Raw genomic sequence first — 25,957 nt, forward strand, 5'->3', positions numbered from 1 at the left:
GTGCCGATGCTGGGAAAAAGAGTGGTGGCATCATCTGTCACAACAATCACTGGGATCACTGCAGAAACTGAACGACGAACATGAAGCGAATGAATGATCATTCGTCGTTCAGTTAGGTATGCGTTTACACTGAACGGCCCTTACATGAAATAGACTGGGTAACTCTTCTACAATCGTTTGTCATTCCCTCATATAAATGGAATGTTCTGCCAACGGTAATGACACCGAACATGATCAATTGCTCATTCGAACAATCGCTAATTCCAAACATATCAACGATTGTAAGAATTCATTGGAAGTAAATGAATGCCTAGCAGCATGCAATATGATCGGTCTGCCCCCTTAATGGAAAGGTCATCATGTAAAAGGACTTAATGGGGTTGTCTCACTAATATATCAGTTTTCAGACAGCATTGTACATTGCATAGTGTCCCATGTTGGTACTGCAGGCCGAGTTCTATTGAATGGGACTCAGCTTGCAGTACCAACCCGGGCCACTACACAACATATGGCGCTGTCTGAAAACAGCTAGAAGTCACTTCGGAGGTCAAAGCCATGACAGTTGAGCATGCTATTTTGTGGCACCTGAGGGGGTTGTTACTTTGTCAATGCAGAAATGAAGGACGTGGTGTCTATCTTTGCCCTTCTGGAAGACTCAGTCACTCGTTGACCTCTTGAAGTTTAACTTTATTGCAGTTTAGTACTGGATTATAAACAAACATAAAGATAATAAAAGGGGATTATTCTTTTTTAGTTTTCTTTGGTGAATGTATCCAGACATGTTGATTATAGGGATTTACGTAATATAGAAAAGCGGGTGTTAAGTGTCTGCGTTAACAATTCCTTGCAGCCCACGCTCAGACGTTATGCTATTGTTTGAACTGTCTGAGCACAAAAATGATATATTGTACCTGTCTGATGACGGTTCTCCCAGTCTGCAGCATTTCACTTGGCATATTATTAGTTTGGGCTCCAGAGCTGCTAGTTACCTTCCTATCATGAGGGTAGGGGATTGCAACCATTGCATTCTCTATGGCCAGTCATCATCATATATTACACCTGTACACACTCACCCGTTGCCTACCAGAACTAGTACAGGACAGAAACGGGCACATTTTTAGAGGGGGGCATGGTGGAGTCGGCAAAATACTCCCCCTATATTGCTGATTTATCAGCTTTCTACAAATAGTTTTTACATAAGTTTTTTATTTTCTATTTTGAGGCTTAAGCGTTAGGCTGCGTTCAGACAGGGCGGATTTGCCGTGGCAAATCTGCAGGCGGCCGCTAATTAGCCAGCCATGTGGACTAGATTACTCAGAAATCTCATCCACACAGGACGGCAAATCCGCTGCGGCTAAGCTGGCAGAAGCTGCGGCGTGGATTTGCCGACCGCAGCATGTCTATTTTTTTTTTCCCCCCGCTGCGGACGCGCTCTCCTCTATGGGAGAGCCGGCCGCAGCGGAAGAGCGAGCGGCCGGGCCGCTTCAAAGCCGCCCGCGGTTCTCCCTGCGGAAATGTCGCGGTTTTTCGCTGCGGCCAAACTGCGACATTTCCGTCGGGAATCCACCCTGTGTGACCGTTGACTTAGTGATTTCTATCCTGGTTTAGCTTGTAGTCTAGAGTGGTTTAATTGGTAATACTCAGCATGCCTGGCAGTCAACGCTTTCCAATCCAATGTCTGACGTCTGAAGACATTCTGATTGAAGGCTGTACAGTTCCGATGCCGGAAGATGTCCAGCAGGGTATTCTTACTGTATATCACTGCCCACTCTGTTGTCGGGGGCCTCTCCAGCATGTCCAATACCGCAGTACTGGCTCTAGCCAGCGTACGGCGGTATTGTATAATGGCAGAAAGAGAAAGCCTCCTAGGCATCCCTGAATCCAAAATTGGATTGCAAAGGGTTAATAGTAATATCTGTTACATCTTGTCAGCTATGCGGATAATAGGATAGTATATATATTATCCTGCCAGTGTAGGGTGATGATGGGCCAATATTTATCATCCCTGGTTATTTATGGTGATAATAGGCTAATATCTATTATTTCTGGAAGTCTAGGTTGTTGATAGGCTAACATCTATTATCCCTGGTGGTCTAGGGGGGTAATAAATTCTAATATCTCTAACAGATTAGGGTACTAATGAATTAATATTTAGCATCCCTGGTGGTCTAGTGCATAATGAGCTAATACAGTATCTAGTATCTCGGCCAGTCTATTCTGATAATAGGATAATATCTATTATCCCTGAAGGTCTAGATGCTGATGGTTAATATATTGTCCCTGGTGGTCTAGGGTGGTAATAAGCTAATATTAATTATCCCTGATGGTATAGAGTGATAATAGGCTAGTATCTTGTCATGTTGTGCTCCTGGAACCTGTAGTTCTATGAGTTTCCAGTAGCAAACTTCCACAGGTGTGGGATGATTGAGCTGGCTTGGTGTGTATTGATCCAGTTAGCTAATCACCACTGGGCTGCTGCACCTAAATGCTAGCCCCTCTTCCAAGAGGGTGCTGGTCATTTATCTTTCTCCCCATTCCTCTCAGTATCCTGGTGTTTGGAGATAGGCATGTTTTGCTTGGTGTTGCTGCATGTATGAGGTTCTGGTTGGTATTCCTTAATCTGTAATTCCCTTATCTGTTGGTATGAACTGTTTTTTGTTCTGTTTGTATGCCGTTTACCATCTTTGGTCCCTAGGTTCCTATTGGGATGATTGCCCCGCTTGCAGGCAGGTCTCCTTGTGGTTAAGATGTCTTGTTAAAGTAGGGACTCAAGACCCTTGTCGTGGGCTCATGAGCTTAAGTATCTTGGCCAAAGTATGAACCAGTACCTCATACGTACTTTAGCTATTTTTTCTGTTTATGCGTGTTGGCATTCTTCGGGACTGTTTTGGCATTTGTCAGTTGTTGTTGGATGTCTATTCGCAAGTCCTGTTTGCTATTTGTGTTTGTCCTGGGCGTGGTGTGCATCCTGCTCATGGCAAACATGACATATTTATTATCTTTGGCTAGGGCTGGGTAATTAACCAGATTAATCATTTTGCTGAGGGACGATTCTAAATTTTGTCTGAATCATTAAATTGAGCTTAGCCCTGCCTCCAATGGGTGGGGCTTATATCAAGCTGGGGGAAAGTGGGGCATGCAGAACGCCAGGGAGTTGGGGCTGTGATAACTGGGGGAAAGAAAGTATATGGAGGCTGTAATGGGATGTGTGCGTAGTACATGGGGGGCTGGGATGACTGCGAAAGGAACCTTATCCTTCATCTGTATAACTAAAGTTCGTTCTTTTACATAAGGGAATTGCATACACAGCAATTCTTTAATAATTACTGATTACCAGAATTGTGCCATTTAATTCTGTTAGTGTATATTACAGAACTGCTGTGTATGCAATTCCCTTTAATTGAAAATGTGCTTTGGTATTTTTAGCTTGTATAGCAGAAAAAAATCAAGGTTAAAATCAAAAATTGCAATAAGATTGAAAAAAAAAATCAAGATTTTAAAATCCTATTCCGGGCATTTACTATTGTTAAACTAGCCTCAGGCCAAAGAAGCTAATGCGTTTCCAGGTTCTGATGAGTTGCATCCCAAGGTACTGAATGAGAACCACTCACTGTAATCTTTGAAAATTCCTGGAGAACAGAAGTACCAGAAGATTAGAGAAGGGTAAATGTTGTCCCTATCTTCAAAAAAAAGGGAAGAATCTGGATCCAGGAAACTACAGGCCTGTGAGCCTGACTTCTATACCAGGAAAGTTCTCTGAACAAATAATAATTAAACAACATGTATGCAAGTACTTGGATGAGATTGGAATAATTAACCAAAGCTAGCATGGGTCTGAAAGAAGCAAGTCATGCCAGACTAATCTAATTTCCTTCTGTGACAGAATCATGGATTGGGTTCATCAGGAAAATGCAGTAGATATAGTATATCTTGACTTCAGCAAAGCATTTGACAAAGTATCTCATACCATCCTTATTTTAAAAAAATGACCAAATATGGGAATGAAAAGGCATATTAAAGAGTGGTCATAAATGGCTACATATCCAAGTAGAAGAATGTATCAAGTGGGGTACCACCAGGCTCTGTCCTGAGCCCAGCACTGTTCAACTTTTTTTTTTATGATCTAGATGAGGGAATTAAAGGTAAACTGGTCAAATTTGTAGACGACACAAAGCTAGGAGGGATAGCTAAAACTAAAGGAGAGAGAGCGAGGGGATTAAAAAAGATCTAGAAAAGCTTGAACAGCGGCCGCCAACTAACAGAATGGTATTTTACACTGAAAAATGCAAAGTCTTATATCTGGGCAAGAAAAATTTAAAAAAAAAAAGCACATACAGAATGGGAGGAATTGGCCTAAGCAGCAGCACATGTGAAAAAGACTTGGGTATACTAATAGATCATAGACTAAACATGAGTCAACAATGTGATGCAGCAGGAAATTGGCAAACACAATTCTGGGATGTATTAAGAGAAGCATAGAGTCTAGATCACATGAGGTAATTATCCACCTCTACTCTTCCTTAGTCAGACCTTATCAGGAATACTGTGTCCACTTTAAAAAAGACAAAGACAAACTGGAGCAAGTTCAGAGAAGAGTTACCAAGATGGTGAGCGGTCTGCAAATCATGTCCTATGAGGAACGGTTAAAGGATCTGGGAATGTTTCGCTTGCAAAAAAGAAGGCTGAGAGGAGACTTAATAGCGGTCTACAAATATCTGAAGGGCTGTCACAGTGCAGAGGGATCAGCCCTATTCTCATTTGTACAAGGAAAGACTAGAAGCAATGGCATGAAACTGAAAGGAAGGAGACACAGATTAGATATTAGACTGTGAGGGTGATGAATGAGTGGAACAGGATGCCAGGGAGGTGGTAAGTTCTTCATCAACAGAAGTCTTCAAACAAAGGTTGGACAGACATCTGCCTGGGATGATTTAGGCTGCCTGTCCACTGGCATTGCAATATAACGTGGCGGATCTCCACCGCGAAAGCCGCCGCCGGGGAGCAGGAGCCAGCTGACGGATCTCTGTGGTGAGCCTATCTGACAGATAGGCTCACCGTGGACAATTGCGGCAATTCGCAGCAGGCTGTGATTTGCCGCCCGCCAGCGGAGAAACACTATGATTCTCCGCTCGTAGACAGGGGGGCTGCGCTTTCCATTTGCAATGCAAAAACGCCCATGGACAGGCAGCCTTATTGATCATGCATTGAGCAGGGAGTTGGACTCAATGACCCTGGAGGTCCCTTCTAACTCTACAATTCTGTTATTCTTTAATATCCATTATCCCTGGAGGTCTAGGGCTAAAATGAACTAATATCTATTATTACTGCATGTCTATGGTTATAATAAGCTAATATCAATTATCCCTTGCCGTGTATCATGATTTAGTTGTTAATAGGAGGGTCACCACTTTCCTTTTAATTACTTGCACAGCCTTCTCAGCAGTTTGAATTAAAGAAATTTCTGATCCTGGCAGTAAACCCATTGAGTGCCACAATCAATCCTGATTGGAGATGAGCGAGCACGCTCGTTTAAGGCTGATGCTCGATCGAGCATCGGTCTGGTCGAGTAACTGATTACTCGTCTGAGCACCATGGGGGGTGGGGGGGGGGAGAGAGAGAGAGATCTCCCTCCCGCCGCCCCCCTGCATGGTGCTCGATCGAGCATCAGCCTTAAACGAGTGTGCTCGCTCATCTCTAATCCTGATCCTACGGGACCCTTCTTGTGATTGCTGGAGCTTGCATCGCTATTCAGAATAGCTAGGAGCAAACAAAGGTCTCCAGAGCGGTCATGGTCCCCTACATATTTTGCATCGCTATAAACATCACAACATACAGTAGAAATGTAATTAGTTACTGTAGTTTAGATCAGCAATTTAAAAAAGGAGAAAGAAACTAAAAGATGACAAAATGTGTTCTTTTTTGGTTGTGCCCTTATGATGAAATTAATATAAATGAAATGCTAATATATACATGGCTCAATATTGTCCTGCAAACATAGTAACATTGTATGTAAGGCCGAATGAAGACAATGTCCATGTAGTCCAGCCTGTTTATCCTCCTATGTTGTTGATCCAGAGGAAGGCAAAAAACCCCAAGAGGCAGGAGCCAATTAGCCCTTTTGGGGAAAAATTTCTTCCCGACTCCCTAATGGCAATCAGACTGTTCCCTGGATCAACCCCTAATAGTTCCTACCTGCCTGTAAACCCGGATTAACAATTAACCTAAGATTTATATCCTGTAATATCCTTCCCCTCCAGAAAGACATCAAGTCCCCTTTTAAACTCCTCTATAGATTTTGCCATCACCACATCCTCAGGCAGAGAGTTCCACAGTGTCACTGCTCTTACAGTAAAGAATCCTTTTCTGTGTTGGTGATGAAACCTGCTTTCCTCTAGACGTAGCGGATGCCCTCTCATTACCATCACAGTCCTGGGTATAAACAGATCTTGGGAGAGATCCTTGTATTGTCCCCTCATGTATTTATACGCAGTTATTTGATCACCCCTTAGCCGTCTTTTTTCTAGAGTAAATAACCCCAATTTTGATAACCTCTCTGGGTATTCTAGTCCAGTCATTCCATGTATTAGTTTAGTTGCTCGTCTTTGAACCCCCTCCAGCACTGTAACATCTTTCCTGAGCACCGGTGACCAGAACTGTACACAGTAATCCATATGGGGCCGGACAAGTGCCTTATATAGTGGGAGGATAATGTTCTCGTCCCTCGCCCCTATACCTCTTTTAATGCATCCCAAGACTTTATTAGCTTTTGCAGCAGCTGACTAGCATTGGTTACTCCAGTTTAGTCTACAATCCACTAGTACCCCCAGGTCCTTTTCCATATCACTTTTCCCTAGCAGTACCCCATTTAGTGTATATTGGTAACATCCGTTTCTCCTGCCCATGTGCATAACCTTACATTTATCAACATTGAACTTCATTTTCCATTTTTCTGCCCAAGCCCCCAGCTTGTCCAGGTCCGTTTGTAGTTGCATATTGTCCTCCGTTGCATTGATTATCTCGTATAATTTTGTATCATCTGTAAATATCAATATTTTACTGTGCAGCCCCTCTATCAGGTCGTTGATAAATATATTGAACAGAATGGGGCTCAATACTGAACCCTATGGCACCCCACTAGCAACGGTGGTCAAATCAGAGTATGAACAATTTATTACCACCTTCTGCTTTCTATCTCTCAGCCAGTTCTTTACCCAGATACACACCTTATCGCCCAGACTGAGCTGTCTCATTTTATATATCAGCCTATTATGTGGCACGGTGTCAAATGCTTCAGAGAAGTCCAGATATACCAGATCAATAGACTCTCCCAGGTCCAGCCTAGAGCTTACTTCATGGTAGAAGCTGATCAGATTGGTCTGACATGATTGACCCTTCATGAACCCATGCTGGTGAGGAGTTATTCCGTTCTTCTACTTGAGGTATTCTACTATGGCGTCTCTCAGACACCCCTCGAATATTTTTCCAGTTACTGAAGTGAGACTTACCGGCCTGTAGTTACCAGGCTCACTTTTGGACCCCTTTTTTGTAAATTGGAACCACGTTGGCAATGCATCAATCCAATGGTAATACCCCGGTCTTGATACTATCCACAAATATTAGATAAAGCGGCCTAGCTATCACATCGCTTCGTTCCTTTAGTATTCTATCTGGGCCTGCCGATTTATTGATTTTAATCTTCTTTAACCGGTTCCGCACCTCCTCCTGCGTTAGGTATGAGATATTTTGTGAGGGGTTAATTTTATTCCCCTGCAGCTCGTGTGGCATTTCCTTTTCGTTTGTGAATACACTTGAAAAGAAACTATTTAATAGGTTTGCCTTCCCTCCATCATCTTCAATGGATTCTCCTGCATTATTTGTTAAAGGGCCAGTGCTCTCAGTGCAAATCCTTTTGCTGTTAATATAGTTGAAAAACAGTTTTGGGTTGTTTTTGCTCTCTTTGGCGATCAGTCTTTCTGCCTCCTCCTTAGCAATTTTGATCTTATCTTTGCATATTTTGTTTATTTCCTTGTACGATTTTTAGCGCTTCTTCGCTGCCTTTTTGCTTTAGTAGTTTGAACGCTTTCTTTTTTTCATTTATTGCCTCTCTTACCGCCTTGTCGAGCTACATTGGTTTCCTGCAAAGAATAAGACCCGTTTTGTTACGTTGATGGAAAAGTTCTTGGATAGCAAAAATCAAAAAGTTTGTGTGGTCCTGAAGACCGGTCTTCGCTTTTGAGCCCCAAAAACTACGTTATGGAGCTCAAAGACGAGGGAACAGGGTAGTCCGAGGAGCTGGCTTTCACACTCTCCAGCATTGCCGTTGCAGCACTGTGTCCCTGCGAAGTTGGCGTGGGGATAGAGCATGACTCTTTACGGTGCTGTGTGCGCACACTTTGCCATTCATTTATATTGGAGAGCGCGTGCACAAGAGCGTGACGACATTGTGGAGACACGGTGCAGAAACGGGTGATTATTAACGTTGTTTATGAAGTTCAAAGATGATTACCACGTCCCTTTAAAGGTCTGAACTTCGTTGTCTTCCTCAGGTGGATTACACGGGCGGTTTTGAGCCCTTCAACACTCTTCGATTTTCCCAGAAGTTTGTGGACAGAGCGGCCAATCCCAAAGATATAATACATTTCTTCAGACACAAAGAGCAGAAGGACAAGAAAGGTTAGTGGTACTCGAGGCCAATAACATTCTCGGGATTTCCACGGAACCGCTAATGCTACTGATATACAAGTAATTGCACAGATACACCTGCAGCTAACAGGTTCAACCCAGCAATTATTGGTAGAACACACTGTTGGCGTAATAGCGGCCTAATCCTTTATAACCAGTGAGTTCTGATATGATCGCTGGTATGATTGACATTGAATAACATATCATAGAACTTGTAGGCTCGGTTCACACAGGGCGGAATTGCCGTGGATTTTCCAGTTCGGAAAGTCACACGGCAATTCCACGAGCGGCTCCTAATCCTGGGATTAGCCAGCAAAGTGGCCAAGCCGCACGAAAACTGACATGCGGAGAAGAATTCGATTCCACAGCATGTATATTCTTTTCTCATTTCCACAGTGGCCTCTCTCCTCTCTATGGGGAGAGGAAGCCGCAGCGGAATGCCGACGGTGAAATCTGTGCTTTTCTTGCAGTTTCACACAGGAGGGAATTTTAGTGGAATTCTCGCAGAATGGGCACACCAAAAAAACATGAGAATTCCGCTGAAATTCCGTCCTGTGTGAGCCCAGCTGTAAGCCTCAGGTGTATCTGCGCAATTACGTGTAAATATATATATAATATTATAACCCATTCCCGCCGCAGCCCTTTTTGTTTTTCTCGTTTTCATTTTTTTCTAGCCACTTTCAAAAAAAATCAAAGCGCTTTTAAATTTTTCTGGTGACATAGCTACATGACAAGTTGTTTTTTTTTTTGAGGGAAGAGGTGTTTTTTTCAGTGGTACCATTTAACGTACCTTATTATGGATGTATTGGAAACTTTGTAAAAGTTTCTTAGTGTTCCGAAAGGGGGAGAAAAGCTGAATTGCGCAATTCTTTGGCGAGTTTTGTTTTTTACGTTCACAGTGGAATAAAAATGACATGCTATCTTTACTCTGTGAGTCTGTTAGACTACAGAGATACCAAAATTATATATTTATCCTGTAGTACTACTTAAAAAAACAAATATTTAAAAAAAAAAAGTGCTTTCTGTCACCAATTACTTTTACTTTTCCGATTGTGCGAGGACTTGTTTTTTGCGAGGTGGCCTGTAGTTTTTATAGACACCGTTTTCAGGTACATAAGACTTTTTGATCGCTTTTTAGGAAAGTTTTCTTGGAGTCGGTGCGACCACAAAAGCGCAATTCTGGCATTGCGTACTGTTTTCTTCTGCTGGTGTTCACCGTGTGATGTATGATGTGTGTTTGCTGGGTGCAGTTCTGCATTGGGATATCTTAATAGATTGGACTTTTACAGATGCGGCTATAGCAATTTTTTGTTTATTTTTTAGTGTAATGACTAGGAAAAGTTCATTTTTTAAAGGCCGCCTGCACACAGCAGAGACGGATTCTGCATGTGGGAGCCCGCACTGGAATCTGACTCTGACAGTAGCGGCGTCTGTGTGTACCTGTCATTTCTCCTCTTCCTCTATACTGCGGATGGATCCGGCGGCTCACCGTCTGACATGCTTAGTACAGTTTGGGTTTTTTTCAACAACCCCCCCCCCCATGCCGTCGCTAGGCAATGTAGCAAAATCTGCAACCTGTCCGAAATGTTAATTGTGGACATGGCTCTGTGTTGGATGACTTCGGCACTGATCATGAACTCCTTGCAGCTAAGATCAACTTCTGCAGCATTAAGATAGGTGCTCCATTGAGAAAATTTGACATCTTTTAAGGAAAAACTACGCTATTGGTTGTCCGAGTAAACACACAGAATAGCTGATAAAAGAAGAGCAGTAAAGGCGGCTGGCAACAAAGATGAAGATCGTCAACTAAATGCTGATGTTCAGTGAGCGACAAGGAAAGATAAGGAAATGGACTGGACTGAGCGCTGAAAGAACTCAAAGCAGAAGCCATGAAAGATCATACCCGAGGCCTATTCTATGGCACAATCGGAGGCAAAAATGGGAAGGAACTAAGTGACCAACAGAGTATCAATGATGGGTGGAGGGAATACTTAGAGGAACTATATGCCTGCAACCACATACCTGGACCATTGCATGAGGTGGAGCCTGTGGACTTGGAGCCTCCATTATAGAGTCAGAAGTGGTTATGGCAATGAAACAACTAGCAAAAAATAAATCACCAGGATTAGATAACATACCGGCAGAGCTATTGCTGCCAGTACTAGTGAGAGCCATCACAGCGCTGTGCCAGGCAGTACGGGGCATCCATACAATGGCCACAGGATTGGAAAAGCTCTGTCTTCATCCCTCTACGAAAGAAAGGCAACTCCCAGAATTGCTCCAACTACCAAACAATAGCCATTACTCCACATGCAAGCAAGATCCTTCTCAAATTATACAGGAAAGGATTCTGGCGAGGACACGGCACCCGCGGCCATATTGCAAACCTGCAGTGGACCATGGAAAAAGCTTGAGAATATCTGCATGTGCTTTATCAACTACATCAAGGCCTTTGACTTCGTCGACCATGACAAGCTATGGCAGGCCCTACAAGAGCTGGGCGTATCGGCAGTTTGGGATCGGCAAAGGCGTCCAACAGGGCTGCATCCTCTCACCCGTCTTGTTTAATTTATATGCGGAAGTGATCATGCGGAAAATGGACCTAGACGAATTGGAAACCGGGGTGAAAATAGGTGGAAGAAACATCAACAATCTCCGTTATATGGATGACACAACTCTGTTTGCAGAAACAGAAGCCGGTCTGAAGCAGCTGATATGTAAGATTAAAACTGAAAGTGAAAAAACGGGCCTTTACCTGAATTTAAAGAAGACTAAAATTATGACAACTGCAAAAAAAAGGACAAATTCAAATCAAAATCAACAACGAGTCCATAAAATGCGTGCGAGACTTCATCTTCCTTGGCTTAAAAATTAACCAGGCTGGAGAATCTATGCCAGAGAAAAAACATAGGAGAGCACTGGGGCGAAGCGCGATGCTGAACATGGACAAAATCTGGAAAAGTGGGGATATCATAATAGCAACTAAACACAGGATAGTGCAAACCCCCGTTTTCCCCACAGCTGTGTATGTGAAAGCTGGACTGCAAGGAGGACGATTGATGCGTTTGAGCTGTGGTGCTGGCGAAAGCTGCTGCGTATACCCTGGGCGGCGAGAGTAACAAACAGAGAAGTCCTGAATCATATAAGACCCGATATATCACTGGAGGGGAAGATGACCGGATTCGGACTCACGGAGGATAAGATGACCCGACTCAGACTTACGAATTTTGGCCATGCAATGCGAGCAGAGTCGCTAGAAAAGTCACTTGGACAGGTCAGTGGCAAAAGAAGACTTTACCGACAAAGGACACGATGGCTGATACTGTCAGAGCTGAACTGGCATCGATACCACACAACTGAAAGAAGCCATGCAAAACCGAAAAACATGGTGGGAGTTCGCCTGTTGGGTCACCGAGGGTCATGAACGAGTAAACGGCTAACAATAGCAGCAGCATGGATCTGTAACAAACAAGTCATGCCAAACTCATCTAATTTCCTTCTGTGACTGAATCATGGATTGGGTTCATCAGGAAAATGCAGTAGATATAGTGTATCTTGACTTCAGCAAAGCATTTGACAAAGTATCTCATGCCATCCGTATTAAAAAAAAAAGAGCAAATCTGGGATTGACAAGGCAAATCAAAGAGTGGTCATAAATGACTACATAATTCACTTCGATTAACTTACAGCACACCTCAGGATTTTTAAGCCTGTGGAAAATGACTAATAAGTCCATAAGATGCACGCCAAAGGTATAGGGGCCAGAGCCTCCAAAGACCCCAACAGAGATATATTCCACTTTCTCAATAAAGGAATGGCAGCATCCAGGGCGTAATGCAAAACGATAATTTATTCCTCCAAAATCCTGCTACGTTTCGACCTTCTTGACAAAGACCCCAAGAGGGTCGAAACGTACCAGGATTTTGGAGGAATAAATTATCGTTTTGCATTACACCCTTGATGCTGCCATTCCTTTATTGAGAAAGTGGAACATAAATGACTACATATCCAAGTAGACGAATGTCTCAAGTGGGCCCAGTGTTGTCCAACTTTTTTTTTTTTTTATAAATGATCTAGATTAGGGAATTGAAGGTTAACTGATCAAATTTGTAGATGACACAAAGCTGGGAGCGATAGGTAACACTTGAGAAGAGAGAGGGGATTCAAAAAGATCTAGACAAGAATGAACAGGGGGCATCAACTAACAGAATGGTATTTTACAGGGAAGAATGCAAAGTCCTACATCTGAGCAAAAAAAAGGAAAAAAACAAATACAGAATGGGAGGTATTGGGCTAAGCAGCAGCACATGTGAAAAAGACTTGAGTATACTAATAGATTAGAGACTGAACATGAGTCAACAATGTGATGCAGCAGCCAAAAAGGCAAACACAATTCTGGGATGTATTAAGAGAAGCATAGAGTCTAGATCACATGAGGTCATTATCCCCCTCTACTCTTGAGCGGGGAGGGGGGTTGGACTCCTGCACTGACCGGGGCTTGGACCCGATGGCCCTGGAGGTCCCTTCCAACTGTACCATTCTATGATTCTTCCTTAGTCGGACCTCATCTGGGATACTGTATCCAGTTCTGGACACCCGAACTTAAACAAGACATAGAAAAAACTGGAGTGGCAGCTCACCCTTTAAATAACAGATGGACTCTACGAATCGGACACAGAATTTATTTGCGTTCTTGGCCAAATGTGTTAAACACTAATTGATGTTTAAGCAAATCCTCTTCTAAGCCTGGAAGGGATGGAGATAAATGGTCCAATTATTAAATGGTCCAATTATTATAATGCTTCATTTTAACCTTCTTTGGCTGCTCAGATCTCTATTTAGAGCCAGTCTGTGAAGTTAATGGAGGTCTTACTCCTTAAACTTATGTTCTCTGCCCTAATTATAAGACCAGATGAAAAGATAAAAGAATTGGCTTAAACTTTAAAGGCCATTTAACTTCACAAGTAACATTACTTTATCTACAGTAGAGCAATATGCAGTGAAATTCTCTTAACCCTTACAGCCCAATGTCCGTGGGCGTCTTAGATTTACGGAATCCACGCTGGAGATCCGCAAATCAAGCCGCCCATAGGGAAGCATGGACGTCCGCAAATTAATTAAAGCATGCAGATTTGCTTTGTGGACGTTACGGTCCAGAAAACAAATCGCAGTGTGCACCAGGAACCGCATGCAAGCCGGAGATTTAAAAAAAAAAAAACTGTACTGCGCATGTCCCACAGAGAGGCGTGAGGACCATGCACAGTACAGGGAACCTGGAATTGGAGAGGTCAGTGCGGACGCCGCTGCTGGGAAAATACAATGATGCAGGGCTCATTGGCCATGGGCAAGGCTGGATTCCCTGTGGGATCCCCAGCAGGGAATCTGTCCTGCCCATGGACATTGGGCCTTATATATATAGCCTGGTTGATGCTTAAAGGGATTTTCTGGACCTGTGTGCACTTTTTCTATTGATGACCAATGGGTCATCAGTAGATGATTGACAAAGCCCCACTGTTCGGATTCCCACCGATCAGCTGATTCCAGGGGCCGCTGTTAGAGCAGGAAGCAGAACGCACAGACTATAGCACAGCGGCCCAGGTTGGTATTGCAGGTAGAGATTCCATTGAAGTCAGTGGGTGCTCCGCCTGCAATCCCAACCCAGGCTGCTGCGTTATGGTCAGCACATTCTGATTCCTGCGCTAACCACTTCGCAAGCGGCCTTGTGGATCCGAGCAGTGAGTCCCCGCTTGTAGGTCCTCAGTAGAAATCATTTTCTTTTTTTTTTCTTTTTTTTACAGCATTCAATATTGTAACATTCAATATGTGGCATAATTGATATGATAGATTTTTTTTCTGCAGGTCCGTACAGTTACGACAATACAAAATTATAGATTTTCTTACTGGGTTTTTCTATTTTTGCATAATAAACTCCTTTTTCTGGAAAAATATATAATTTTTTTTTTTGCATGACAAGCTGCAGTTTTTTTTGGGTGCTACATATGACTTTTTTGATCTTTTTTTATTTTTCTCTTTGGGGGACAAAGTGGACAAAAAAAAGTGTTTTGTGTTTTTTGCTTTTTTTAAATATTTGCTTTGCAAACTAAAAAGCGTGTTTGATTTATTGTAGAGGTGTGCAAACATATATATATTTTTTGTATTCACTTTTCATTAATCAAAAAATAAAAGAAGTGTGCATCAAGTTTTTACATTTTTTTAAATGTGGATTTTTTGACTGTTTTTATTTTTTCTATCTCCCGGTCTTGCTCAGATAATACACTACAGTACTTCGGTGCTGCAGTGTGTTAAAGCTATTTCTTACAATTACAAGCTGTGGCAGACCCGGAGGACAATGTCTGCTGTCTGGTTGCTATGGCAAGCCATCGTCTGTCTGCAATTGGATGGCAGAGGGTCACCGACGTCACAGTGGGCATTTCCTCCCTCCTCATGCATGCTATGATCAACATTGATTGCGGCATGTAAGGTGTCAACGGCAAGGATTGGAGTTCTCTGCGATCCCCACAGTTGCAGCAAGTCCCTGCCTATCAGCTACAGCCTGCTTTTGTTTCATTTTGCGGGAACCCCTTCTCTCACATGATGAACATGTGCACCATGGGGTGGGAAGGGGTTAATCTAGATCCCATAATCCAGAAAGTCTGATAGTCCAGCACTTGTTTCCATCACAAACTACTATAATACAATAAAAAAAAACTGGAAAATTGTCAATATTTGTTGCAATTGTGTTAATCCTTTGGGGTTGTCACCTCACTCCCTCCAGACAATGAGGCAGCCAAGGCAAGGAGCTGTTTGCCACAAACTATTACATATCGAGTGCAGAATGATGGGGGAAAACTAGAATTTTTTTTAATTTGCACAAGGCCACAACATAACAAAATGTAAAAAAAAGGGAAAGGGTCTGAAGACTTGCCAAATGTATTGCAGTTGGAGTCAGCAGGGCCGCAGATGAAAAGCTATGCCGTTCGCTCCGCTGACATGGGGACATGACAGATCCTCTCTAAGATACCATGTTTTATGCATTGGGGTTTTAGAACTAGGATTTCATGTCCTCATCCTCTGCATGTACAGTGGGGAGCGTGTGAAGTCGGTTCCAGGTCCGCACTGCACTTCTGAAGCAGATTTGTGTAGTGTCCCCCGTCCAGAACGCCTACTGCTCAGCGCTTATCAACCTCCTCTGTTTTCATTCCAGACCCTGTGGCAATTAATTTTGGGAAACTTGACAGCAAATCGTCCTCAGAGGTCGCAACGCTGAGAGTGGAGGATCTGGTGAAGCAATATTTCCAAACCGCAGAGAAGGTAAATGTAGAACGAGCTGCAGATGGTGTTGATCTGACAAATACATAATCAGGCAGTGCGATTATAACATTGGTGTTATTCTGCATATATTTGTCTGGATGCCAATCTGTATAGATTTTTTTTAGGGGGGGTAGCAGTGTGTGTGGGGGGGGGGGGATAGTTTTGCAAAACACTAAAAATATTAATTTAACCCTTACTGGTAGACTTATATATCTATAATATCGATGACTGTGTGTTAATCCAGGTTAATTGTGGAGATTCAAATTAGCATCCTTATAAATGCAATTGCAGGAAGTGAACACTTTGGAATTAGTTACTGTATTTTCCGGCATATAAGACGACGGGGCGTATTAGACGACCCCTGACTTTTCGTCCTATATGCCGAGATACAGTGTGAATAAAAAAAACCCAATACTCTCCTCCGGCGGCGCTGCATACCCAGCGTGTAACACGGCCCCCGACTGCACAGCAGATTTTTCAGGGTAAAAGGTCGTCTTATACCGTATATATTTCTTCATTCAATAAAAAGTTTTCTTATCGTTATCTAAGTCACAGTTATACAACCCAATTCCAAAAAAGTTGGGCCGCTGTGTAAAATGTAAAAACATATAAAGTAAAGTAGAGCATATACTATTCACAGTAGAACATATCAGAGGGGGGGAGGGAGACATTGGTCCATTTCATTTAAAAATTTAATTCATTTAAAAATTGATGGCAGCCACACATCTCCCAAAAGTTGGGCGGGGCCATGTCTACCATTGTGTAGCCTCTTCTTTTTACAACAGTCTGTAAACATCTGGGAAGTGAGGAGACCAATTGCTGGTGGTTTGGGAGAGGAATGTTCTCCCATTTTTGTCTGATGTCTGATTCCAGCTGCTCAGCAGTTCTGGGGCGTCTTTGCCAAATATTTTGTTCATAATGCGTCAAATATTTTCTATTGGTGGACGGTCTGGACTGCAGGCAGTCAGTTCAGCACCCGGACAGCGACCCCCACAATGGCCCCCAGCAGTGACAGCGACCCCCACAGTGGCCCCCAGCAGTGACAGCCACCCCCAGCGGTGATAGTGCCCCTCACAGCGGCCCTTAGCAGTCACAGTGCCACCCACAGCGGCCCCCAGTGGTGATAGTGCCCGCTACAGTGGCCCCCAGCAGCAACAGTGGCCCCCAGCAGCGACAGCGCCCCCCCCCCCCCCCACACAGCAGCCCCCAGCAGCGACAGCACCCCCCCCCCCAGCAGTGACCCTAAGCGGTAATAGTGCCCCTCACAGCGGCCCTTAGCAGTCACAGTGACCCCACAGCAACCCCCAGCAATGACAGTGCCCCCCGAGACCCATGCACTTACCTCCTTCACGTACTGGAAGCTCCCCTCCTCCTCTGAACTCCGCGCCTTCCAGCAGCGATGATCTCCAGCACACACTGTGACGTCAGTGTGCTGCTGGACACCTCCTACCCTGGATGCTCTCGCGGAGACATCAGGGCAGGCGGAAGGAGGATCCCAGCACAGATTGACATAACAGTGTGCGTTGGGATCAGCGCTGCTAGAAGTGCTGGTTAGTGAATACTAGCAGGGGAGCCGCGGCCCCTGCCAGTATTCACTAACGGGGTGAGCGGCCGCGTGTCAGCGACTATGGCTACGCGTGTCAGTGCTGACATGCGTGTCATAGGTTCGCCATCACGGCCATAGGCACTAATGCACCATGTTCTGATAACAAGCTGGATGGTTCCTCTCCTCCACAGGACACGGCATCTGTGGTTTCCAAAAAGAATTTCAAATTTGAATTAATCTGACCACAAAACAGTTTTCCATTTTGCTTCAGTCCTTTATAAATGTGTTTTGGCCCAGAGAAGACGCCGGCCTTTCTGGGTTATATGATATATGGCTTCCTATTTGCATGATACAGCTTTATCTTGCATTTGTGGATTGCACAGCATACTGTGTTCACAGACAATGATTTCTGGAAGTATTCCTGAGCCCATTCAGTGATTTGCATTACAGAATCATGCCTATTATTAATGCAGTGACAACTGAGGGCTCGTAGATCTCCAGCATCCAATATTGACCGTCAGCTTTTTCCCTTCTGCACATGAATTTCTCCAGATTCTCTGAATCTTATGATGATATTATGACTGTAGATGGTGGGATATTCAACGACTTCACAGTTTCACATTGAACATTTTTCTGAAATTATTCCACAATTTTTAGACGCAGTTTTTTTCCACAGTTTGGTGAACTTCTGGCCGCCATTGCTTCTGAGAGACTCTGCCTCTCTAACATGCTGTTTTTATACACAGTCATGTGACTTTCAAAATTAACCTTCCAGCTGTTTTTCATTAGTGCCACTTACTTTTCCATCCTTTTGTTTACCCTGTCCCAATTTTTTGGAGATGTGTGGCTGCCATTAGTTTTTGAATGAGCTACTTTTTGAAATGAAATGAAAAAACGTCTCCCTTTCACCTTCTCATATGTGTTCTATGTTCTATCATGAACAACATATGGTTAGATGAGATTTTCAAAGCACTCCAAGCTCGGAAAACCGCTCTAATGTATGTATCCAATGGGTATAGCTAATGGTGGCATAATGTGTATACTTTGCTATATGTGCCACTCTATACTCCTTCCCATGAGGCATAGCCTCCCTGCACCTCTATAGCTATATTTCTGCATGTGAAAAAAACACTAGTGCCCACGGACTTAAAGGGGTTGTCCCGCGGCAGCAAGTGGGTCTATACACTTCTGCATGGCCATAATAATGCACTTTGTAATGTACATTGTGCATTAATTATGAGCCATGCAGAAGTTATAAAAAGTTTTATACTTACCTGTTCCGTTGCTGGCGTCCTCGTCTCCATGGTGCCGACTAATTTTCGCCCTCCGATGGCCAAATTAGCCGCGCTTGCGCAGTCCGGGTCTTCTGCAGTCTTCTATGGGGCTCCGTGTAGCTCCGTGTAGCTCCGCCCCGTCACGTGCCGATTCCAGCCAATCAGGAGGCTGGAATCGGCAGTGGACCGCACAGAAGAGCTGCGGTCCACGGAGGAAGAGGCCATCTTCAGCGGTGAGTAGAGAAGTCACCGGAGCGCGGGGATTCAGGTAAGCGCTCCGGTGAGCTTTCTTTACCTCCCTGCATCGGGGTTGTCTCGCGCCGAACGGGGGGGGGGGTTGAAAAAAAAAAAAACCCGTTTCGGCGCGGGACAACCCCTTTAAACGGAGTACCCAGGTTGTAATGTAATAAGCATCCGTTATATGTGCAGTGTATTTATCGTAACTTCAGAATGTCACTGTGGAAGCCGCCTTGTCTTATACCAGTGGAAGCTTTACAAGGGATTTGTCGCCTGGATCCCGCAGGCTTAATGCTCAAACGGTTCCTTCAGTCGCCACTTTCCTTTGTTCTGTATTATGCAGGGGGCAGTGTTCCTGCATGATAAACTATAGAGGATTTAATACAAGCAGCGGGGCCGAGAAGGGTCATCATGTTGCTACTCCGTGCTGCGAAAAACAACCGTCTATGCTGACATTGCATACCGCTGATTGTTTGCGGCTTATTGAGCTTCTGTAAGAAGCGCTGGAGGACATTTGGTCAATGGGTCGTCCGCTGTTTTTTATGGGTTTCGCGGTTGTGCTGTTTGTTATTTTACCGCGTTTTTGTTCTACATGGAGGAATACAGTCATTGTTAAGGAAGATTCAGCTTAAAGTCATCCGCCACCCCCTCCTTTTACAAAGGACCATTGTCACAGCTCTCCACCACTGCCCACTCAGCCTACCTGCTTGCTGGGGTTGTGGTTAGGGTGCCGGTGCCATCCACATTCTGCACAATGCTCACACTCCTGTGCTCACTCCCAGGCTTTTACTCGTAGAACTTACGTGCGCTCCTGCCATTCCCCTCTTAAAGGGCTAGCGCATGCGCCGGACACCAGTCCACCTCCAATCCTGTCCCTGCACTGTCTATATTAGGCATCCACCCACTAGCTTCTAACCCTTGCCTGTGTACTGACTATCCTAATTTCTGTGCTCCCTGACCTCGGGCACCCAGGAGGGGTGCTTTTCCCAATCATTGTTTTAAAGACTTCGTAAAAATTCATTCATTGGTTTGAAGGAATGCTGCCATCCAATAGGTGGCGCTACAGAGGTATTGGTTCACCTTCCTTATGTGCAGGTCTGAAGGAGAGATAACACGCTGGCCTGTCACATCCTAGCACCAATGTAGACATTCTAAAACTGTAACATTCCTATCAGTGGACTGATTGTGTATTTACCTCTCTGCTTATCCTGCCTGGTATTGTTTTAAGTACAAATCAATCTCTGATTTCTGGGCCTTTTCATGTTTGTGTGTATATATACATGTTCCATCCAAATCTGTTTCATTATGCCTGAGGAAGGATCCTGAGAGGTCCGAAAGCTCACTGTAACATCATGTATTTTTGTTAGCCACCGAAAGGTATCAGATCTACAGGATTACTTGGTTTCTCTTACTGAGAACAATCACATTTCACACTAGACAAATGCGCAGTGTTTCCAAAACTCCGGTCCTTAGTATATTCCGCAGTAAGAACATGTCTGAGGCGCTGGCAATAATTACATCACCTGTGCAATACTGAGGAAATCCAGAAAAGATGACCTGTGGGTGTCCATGAGGACTGGAGTTTACAGGCCGTTCTTATGCTGGTGTCAACACACATGGGAATCGTGCTTCTTCCAGGTTCATGTTCTAGTGTATCTACTATGCTCTTTGACAAATGATATATGACAGTGCTATCGGGCTTTGCAAGGAATTGCAACCACCCAAGGCCGCACTGCAGGAAAAAATCCAGTGAGGTCCTGTTCACATCACATTTTTTGTCTTCATACAACAGGAGTGATTCCGACTTAGCCATCCATCACAGCCTCTGTATAAGGTATAATAGTAACATCTGTCACCATATTATGGTGTCCATTTTATCGAATCCGTCGTAAGGGTTTCATGACATATCCATTAAGCAGATGCCTGCATAGCCTATGGATGATGGATGCAGGCGTTAACGCATCCAGGTAAAAGGGTGGCAACCCGATTATTCAATGCTAAGTGCAAAAATATGTGCACCCCTATGCAATGTAACTTCCCGGTGTCTTACAAGAATGAAATTTGGCGCGAGCATTCTTTAGGTTCCAAGTGAGGAGAGTGGGAGGCGTGGCACATTCTGCAAAGGGACATCAGTACATGCAGCCTGAGGAGAATCTAAGGCTTGTTTATGTGTATACATATTTTATTCCTCGGTTCCTCTAAAGTAACCTTGACCTCATGAAGTTTTCCATGCGAACAACACGTAAACACCTGTAGTTAACTTGGGCAAAGCCGGGTATATCCGCTAATTATATATAAGCAAAAGCCCTCACTGACTGACTTGCCACTAATTTTTTTACTTCCCGTTGTCGTGCAAGCATGAAATTTGGCACGACCATACTTTACGTCCAAATAGGAAAAGGGGTCGCAAGTTGATTACTAAGGAGAATATAATGCTTCTCAGTGTAAATATTGAGGAGAATCTACCTCACCTTGATGTGTATATACTGAATAGAATATAACCGACCTCTGTGTGTATGTACTAGAGAGAATCTAACTGACCTCTATGTGTATATACTTAGGAGAATCTACCTCACCTCTGTGTGTATATACTAAGGAGAATCTACCTCACCTCTATGTGTATATACTGAGGAGAATCTAACTGACCTCTGTGTGCATATACTGAGGAGAATCTAACTGACCCCTGTGTGTATATACTGAGGAGAATCTACCACACCTTTATGTGTATATACTGAGGAGAATCTACCTCACCTCTACGTGTATATACTGAGGAGAATCTACCTCACCTCTATGTGTATATACTGAGGAGAATATACCTCACCTCTATGTGTATATACTGAGGAGAATCTACCTCACCTCTATGTGTAAAATACTGAGGAGAATCTACCTCAACTCTATGTGTATATACTGAAGAGAATCTACCTCACCTCTATGTGTATATACTGAGGAGAATCTACCTCACCTCTATGTGTATATACTGAGGAGAATCTACCTCACCTCTATGTGTGTATACTGAGGAGAATCTACCTCACCCCTGTGTATATACTGAGGAGACTCTACCTCACCTCTATGTGTATATACTGAGAACAATCTAACTGACCTCTGTGTGCATATACTGAAAGGCTGCAAAGTGCATAAGGAAGTGGACATGGACTACAGTGATGGAGCATGCCTTAAGGCTAAGACGGGGCTGCAACCTCCAGTCTGGGGGTAAATTTGAATAAAAGGGGCGTTATGATTAAGGGTAAAGAGTGGGAGGGGTGGCACACTCTGCAGAGGGACATCGGTACATGCAGTCTGAGGAGAATCTAATGCTTCTCTATGCGTATACATATTTTATTCCTCGGCGCCTCTAAAGTAACTACAACTTCATAAAATTTTCCGTGCAAACAGGTAAACACCAGTACCAAGGTAACTCCGGGGAAGCCGGGTATATCAGCTAGTAGGCTATATAGACATCCTTTTTACTGGATATGTTTTGAAAGGCTTTTAAAATACAGTGCATCTGTCACCCATAGTCTTTTATATCAAAAATGTGTAAGCATAACGTACAATTTTTTTTTTTACTGGACTTCAGCCTAGTCCATAACTTTTTTTTGTAGTACACTAATGCATAATGGCCAGACTGAGTCCAAAAGAACACTCTTTAGCTTCCAGTTTACAAATGGATCCCTGGGGGAATGTTTATCGCATGTGTCAGGAGCTTTCCTAGCTGTGCTCTTCTCATTCTCTTTATTAGCATGGGTCCCAGGCGTCGGATCCCCACAGATCATAGACCTCCTAGTTATAAAAATCCCCTTAAAGGCAATCTTTCGGCTTGTACATGCTGTCGAAACTGCAAGCAGCATGTTAAGGAGCAGGAGGAGCTGAGCAGATTGATATATAGTTTTATGGGAAAAGCTTCAGTAGAACTTGTATTTTATTCATTTACATCTCTGCTCATGCTGAGCGTTGAGGGTCCAGTGGGCGGTCCTATCAGTGATTGACAGCTATCTATGTATGATTGGACCGCCCACTGGACCTCAGCTCAGTATGTACAGAGGTTTAAATAAGTAAAATACAAGTTATACTAAATCTTTCCCCATAAAACTATATATAATTCTGCTCAGCTCCTCCTGCTCTATAACTTGATGTCTACTATTTGGATAGCATGTTTTAGCTGACAGATTCCCCTTCAATAAAAATAAATAAATGCGATTAAAAACTAAATATAAAAATACATTAACAAAACAGGTTGAAAAAAAAAAACGACACAGAACTGAAGTGATTGGCCACAGCGGTCATGTGCTTAGACAGCACATGATCTACTGAATCCGAAAACGTGCAGTAACTAAGAGGCTCGGAGTGGCGAGGACTAGAGCGGCATTGGGACACAACAGGTGAGTACAGGCTTCTTTATTATTTTGTCAGCAGTCACAGACTTTATGAAGAATTTTCAAAAAATTGCCACTGGACAACCCCTTTAACCCTTTCCAATCCATTGTCTGACGTCTTCCTACATTCTGATTGAAGCCTGTGCAGCTTTAATGTCAGAAAATGTCCAGCAGGGTATTCTTACTATATATTGCCGGCCGCTTTGTCGTCGGAGCCTCTCCGGCATGTCATCTACTGCAGTACTGGCCCTAGCCAGCAGATGGTGCCATTGTATAATGGCAGAAAGAGAAATCCCCCTAGGAAACCCTGAATCCAAAATTGGATTGCAAAGGGTTAAAGCAAAGCTCTGGACTTGGGCAAACAAAGATGGCCGAAAATAGCTTCTCTGACTACCTGACGTATTAGTATGCATCATTCGTATGAGACACTGCACCTGCTTTGATTGAACAAAACTCCCCAAATCAGTAGTGCTGGCCAATCAAAGCAGCATGTACTATCTCAGACGACCGGTGCATACAGTGTGCATCAAGTAGTCCGTGAAGCGGTGCGGCCATCTTTGTTTGTCCAGAACTGGAGGGTCACTTTAAGTGGCTGAAACTTTCTACAACACAAATGCTACGTTGTACCGCCCCGCAGCCTCCGGAGCTCTGCGGGTTTATTCCAGTGCAGTGTGTTTATAGTAATTACATATTGTGCGCTACGTGGCGGTTTCTTCACACCCTTCGCCAAGTGTCCCCGTAATTCAGAAGATCCTTAATTACTCTGTGCTGTTTTCTATACACTCCTGAACTATCCGCCAGGCAGGAGTGCAGCCGTTCCGTCCCTTCAGGCAGACGATGTGTTAGTTCTGTATTAGAGCCCCTGCTGGCTCTTTTAATACCTTTTTTGGCTGTTCATTTATATGGATGGAACATGATAATTATTGACCGCGTTACACTCCGGGCTGAAAGGAAAAATAGCAAATTATGCTTTTTTTTCCTCCTAATGTGGTTGTTTCTTTTCCACAAATGTTAACATTTTTCATGCTTTTCTGCCAACAATTTTTATAGGCTCTGTATAATATATGTCGGGGGAAAATGAAAAAAATATCAATACTGGAATGAGAAGAGTTGGTAAAAAAAAAATCATTCCTATAGGCCAGAATTAGCTGCACCCTTATAGGGTTAAATTGGATTCTTGGCATGAAGCTTCGGATTAATTACCATTGGCGAGATCACTGCTTATATTTGGGATTGCAATAAAATTTTAATTAAAGCGTATGTTTAATTTGGAACTTCATTTTACATGTATAATGAATCTCCACATCACTCATCTGGTGCCTATCCTGATTGTTTGACTCCGGGGTTGTATTCACAGGGCTGCAGGCTTCAGAGCTGACATCGCCGGGAGTTATTGTTTGCGCAGTATCTGTACAGTATTTGCTCTGTTGATTTACATTATGCGAAGGGTAATCCTTACACCACAGACTATACAGTCATCTGATGGAGGCAAAACTAACTAACTGCCCCCCTGCATCATAGTGTCTCAGGCTACATTCACATGAGCGCTCATGGAAGTCAATGGGAAACGCTTGCTGTTCCTCCGACTTGCGTGAAAGAAGCGGTGGAATATCCCGATTTTTCACAGTAGCGATGCAAGGCCTCATATACATGGGGGAAACGCACATTGACAAGCGCAAAATTAGGGCAGGGTATTCTCCACCTGATATCGCACTCACCTGTGTTAATGTAGCCTTAGGGTTCATTCACACAGGCGTTGCCAGAGGCATAAAACTTGCACGGAAATACAACTCAGTGCTTGCAATGGATGTATTTATATGGGCGATCCCCCCCACAGCGATGCTACGAGAAGGAGAATTCACAGCATCTTCTATTGCTTACCACCCTGGTCTCTGTCAGTTCTGGCTATGTTAAGCTGGGTTCACATGCAGCAGAATTGCTGCAGAATTTCTGTGCAGACCTTCCGCCTGGAAATTCCGCTACATTTCCAATAATGGCAAAGTGGATGAGTTTTTGAAAATCTCATCTACAAACTGTGGAAATAACCCGCGCAAAACATGTTTGGAAATTGACTTGCAGCGCAGAATACAAAACCGCGATATGTCAATTTTATCGCTGTCTCCGCAGCGGAATTCACCCTCTCAATGAAGGGGTGAATTCCGCACAGGAATTCGCAATGAAACCCACACCAAACGGTGCAGATTTGGAGGCAGACATGCCCGCTGTGGACATTTTGCTGGAAATTAGCCCCATGTGGACCCAGCCTTAGGGTGAATGCCCACAGACAGATTTCTATCGCATTTCTCGCAGCGGAAATCCGCCGCTATTAGGTTTGATTGAACCTAATAGCTTTCTGCCTGCCAATGCTCACACGCGGAATTCCACCGCGGATTTCCGCAGCGGGACATAAATCGCGGCATGTTCTATTTGCCGCAGATTTACGCCGCAGGAGGTCTTCATTAATTTAGCATTAATGGAGACCGCAGAATTCCGTGATCACTCGCAGGCACTTCTTTGTTTTTAATCCCGGTACT

The 25,957-nt window shown here is 43.8% G+C and overlaps 1 protein-coding gene across 1 annotated transcript in view; it reads left to right on the top strand.

Moving 5' to 3' along the window:
- Positions 1-25,957, top strand: part of MRE11 (MRE11 homolog, double strand break repair nuclease) — a 192,190-nt gene that overhangs the window by 72,898 nt on the left and 93,335 nt on the right. Inside the window, exons 11-12 of the mRNA XM_066586845.1 lie at positions 8,547-8,673; positions 15,887-15,993. Of these exons, the coding sequence (XP_066442942.1) occupies positions 8,547-8,673; positions 15,887-15,993 (234 nt within the window). The remainder of the gene's footprint in view (positions 1-8,546; positions 8,674-15,886; positions 15,994-25,957) is intronic.

The sequence above is a fragment of the Eleutherodactylus coqui genome, chromosome 1 (genome assembly GCF_035609145.1).
Source record: "Eleutherodactylus coqui strain aEleCoq1 chromosome 1, aEleCoq1.hap1, whole genome shotgun sequence".
Classification (NCBI taxonomy): Eukaryota; Metazoa; Chordata; class Amphibia; order Anura; family Eleutherodactylidae; genus Eleutherodactylus; species Eleutherodactylus coqui.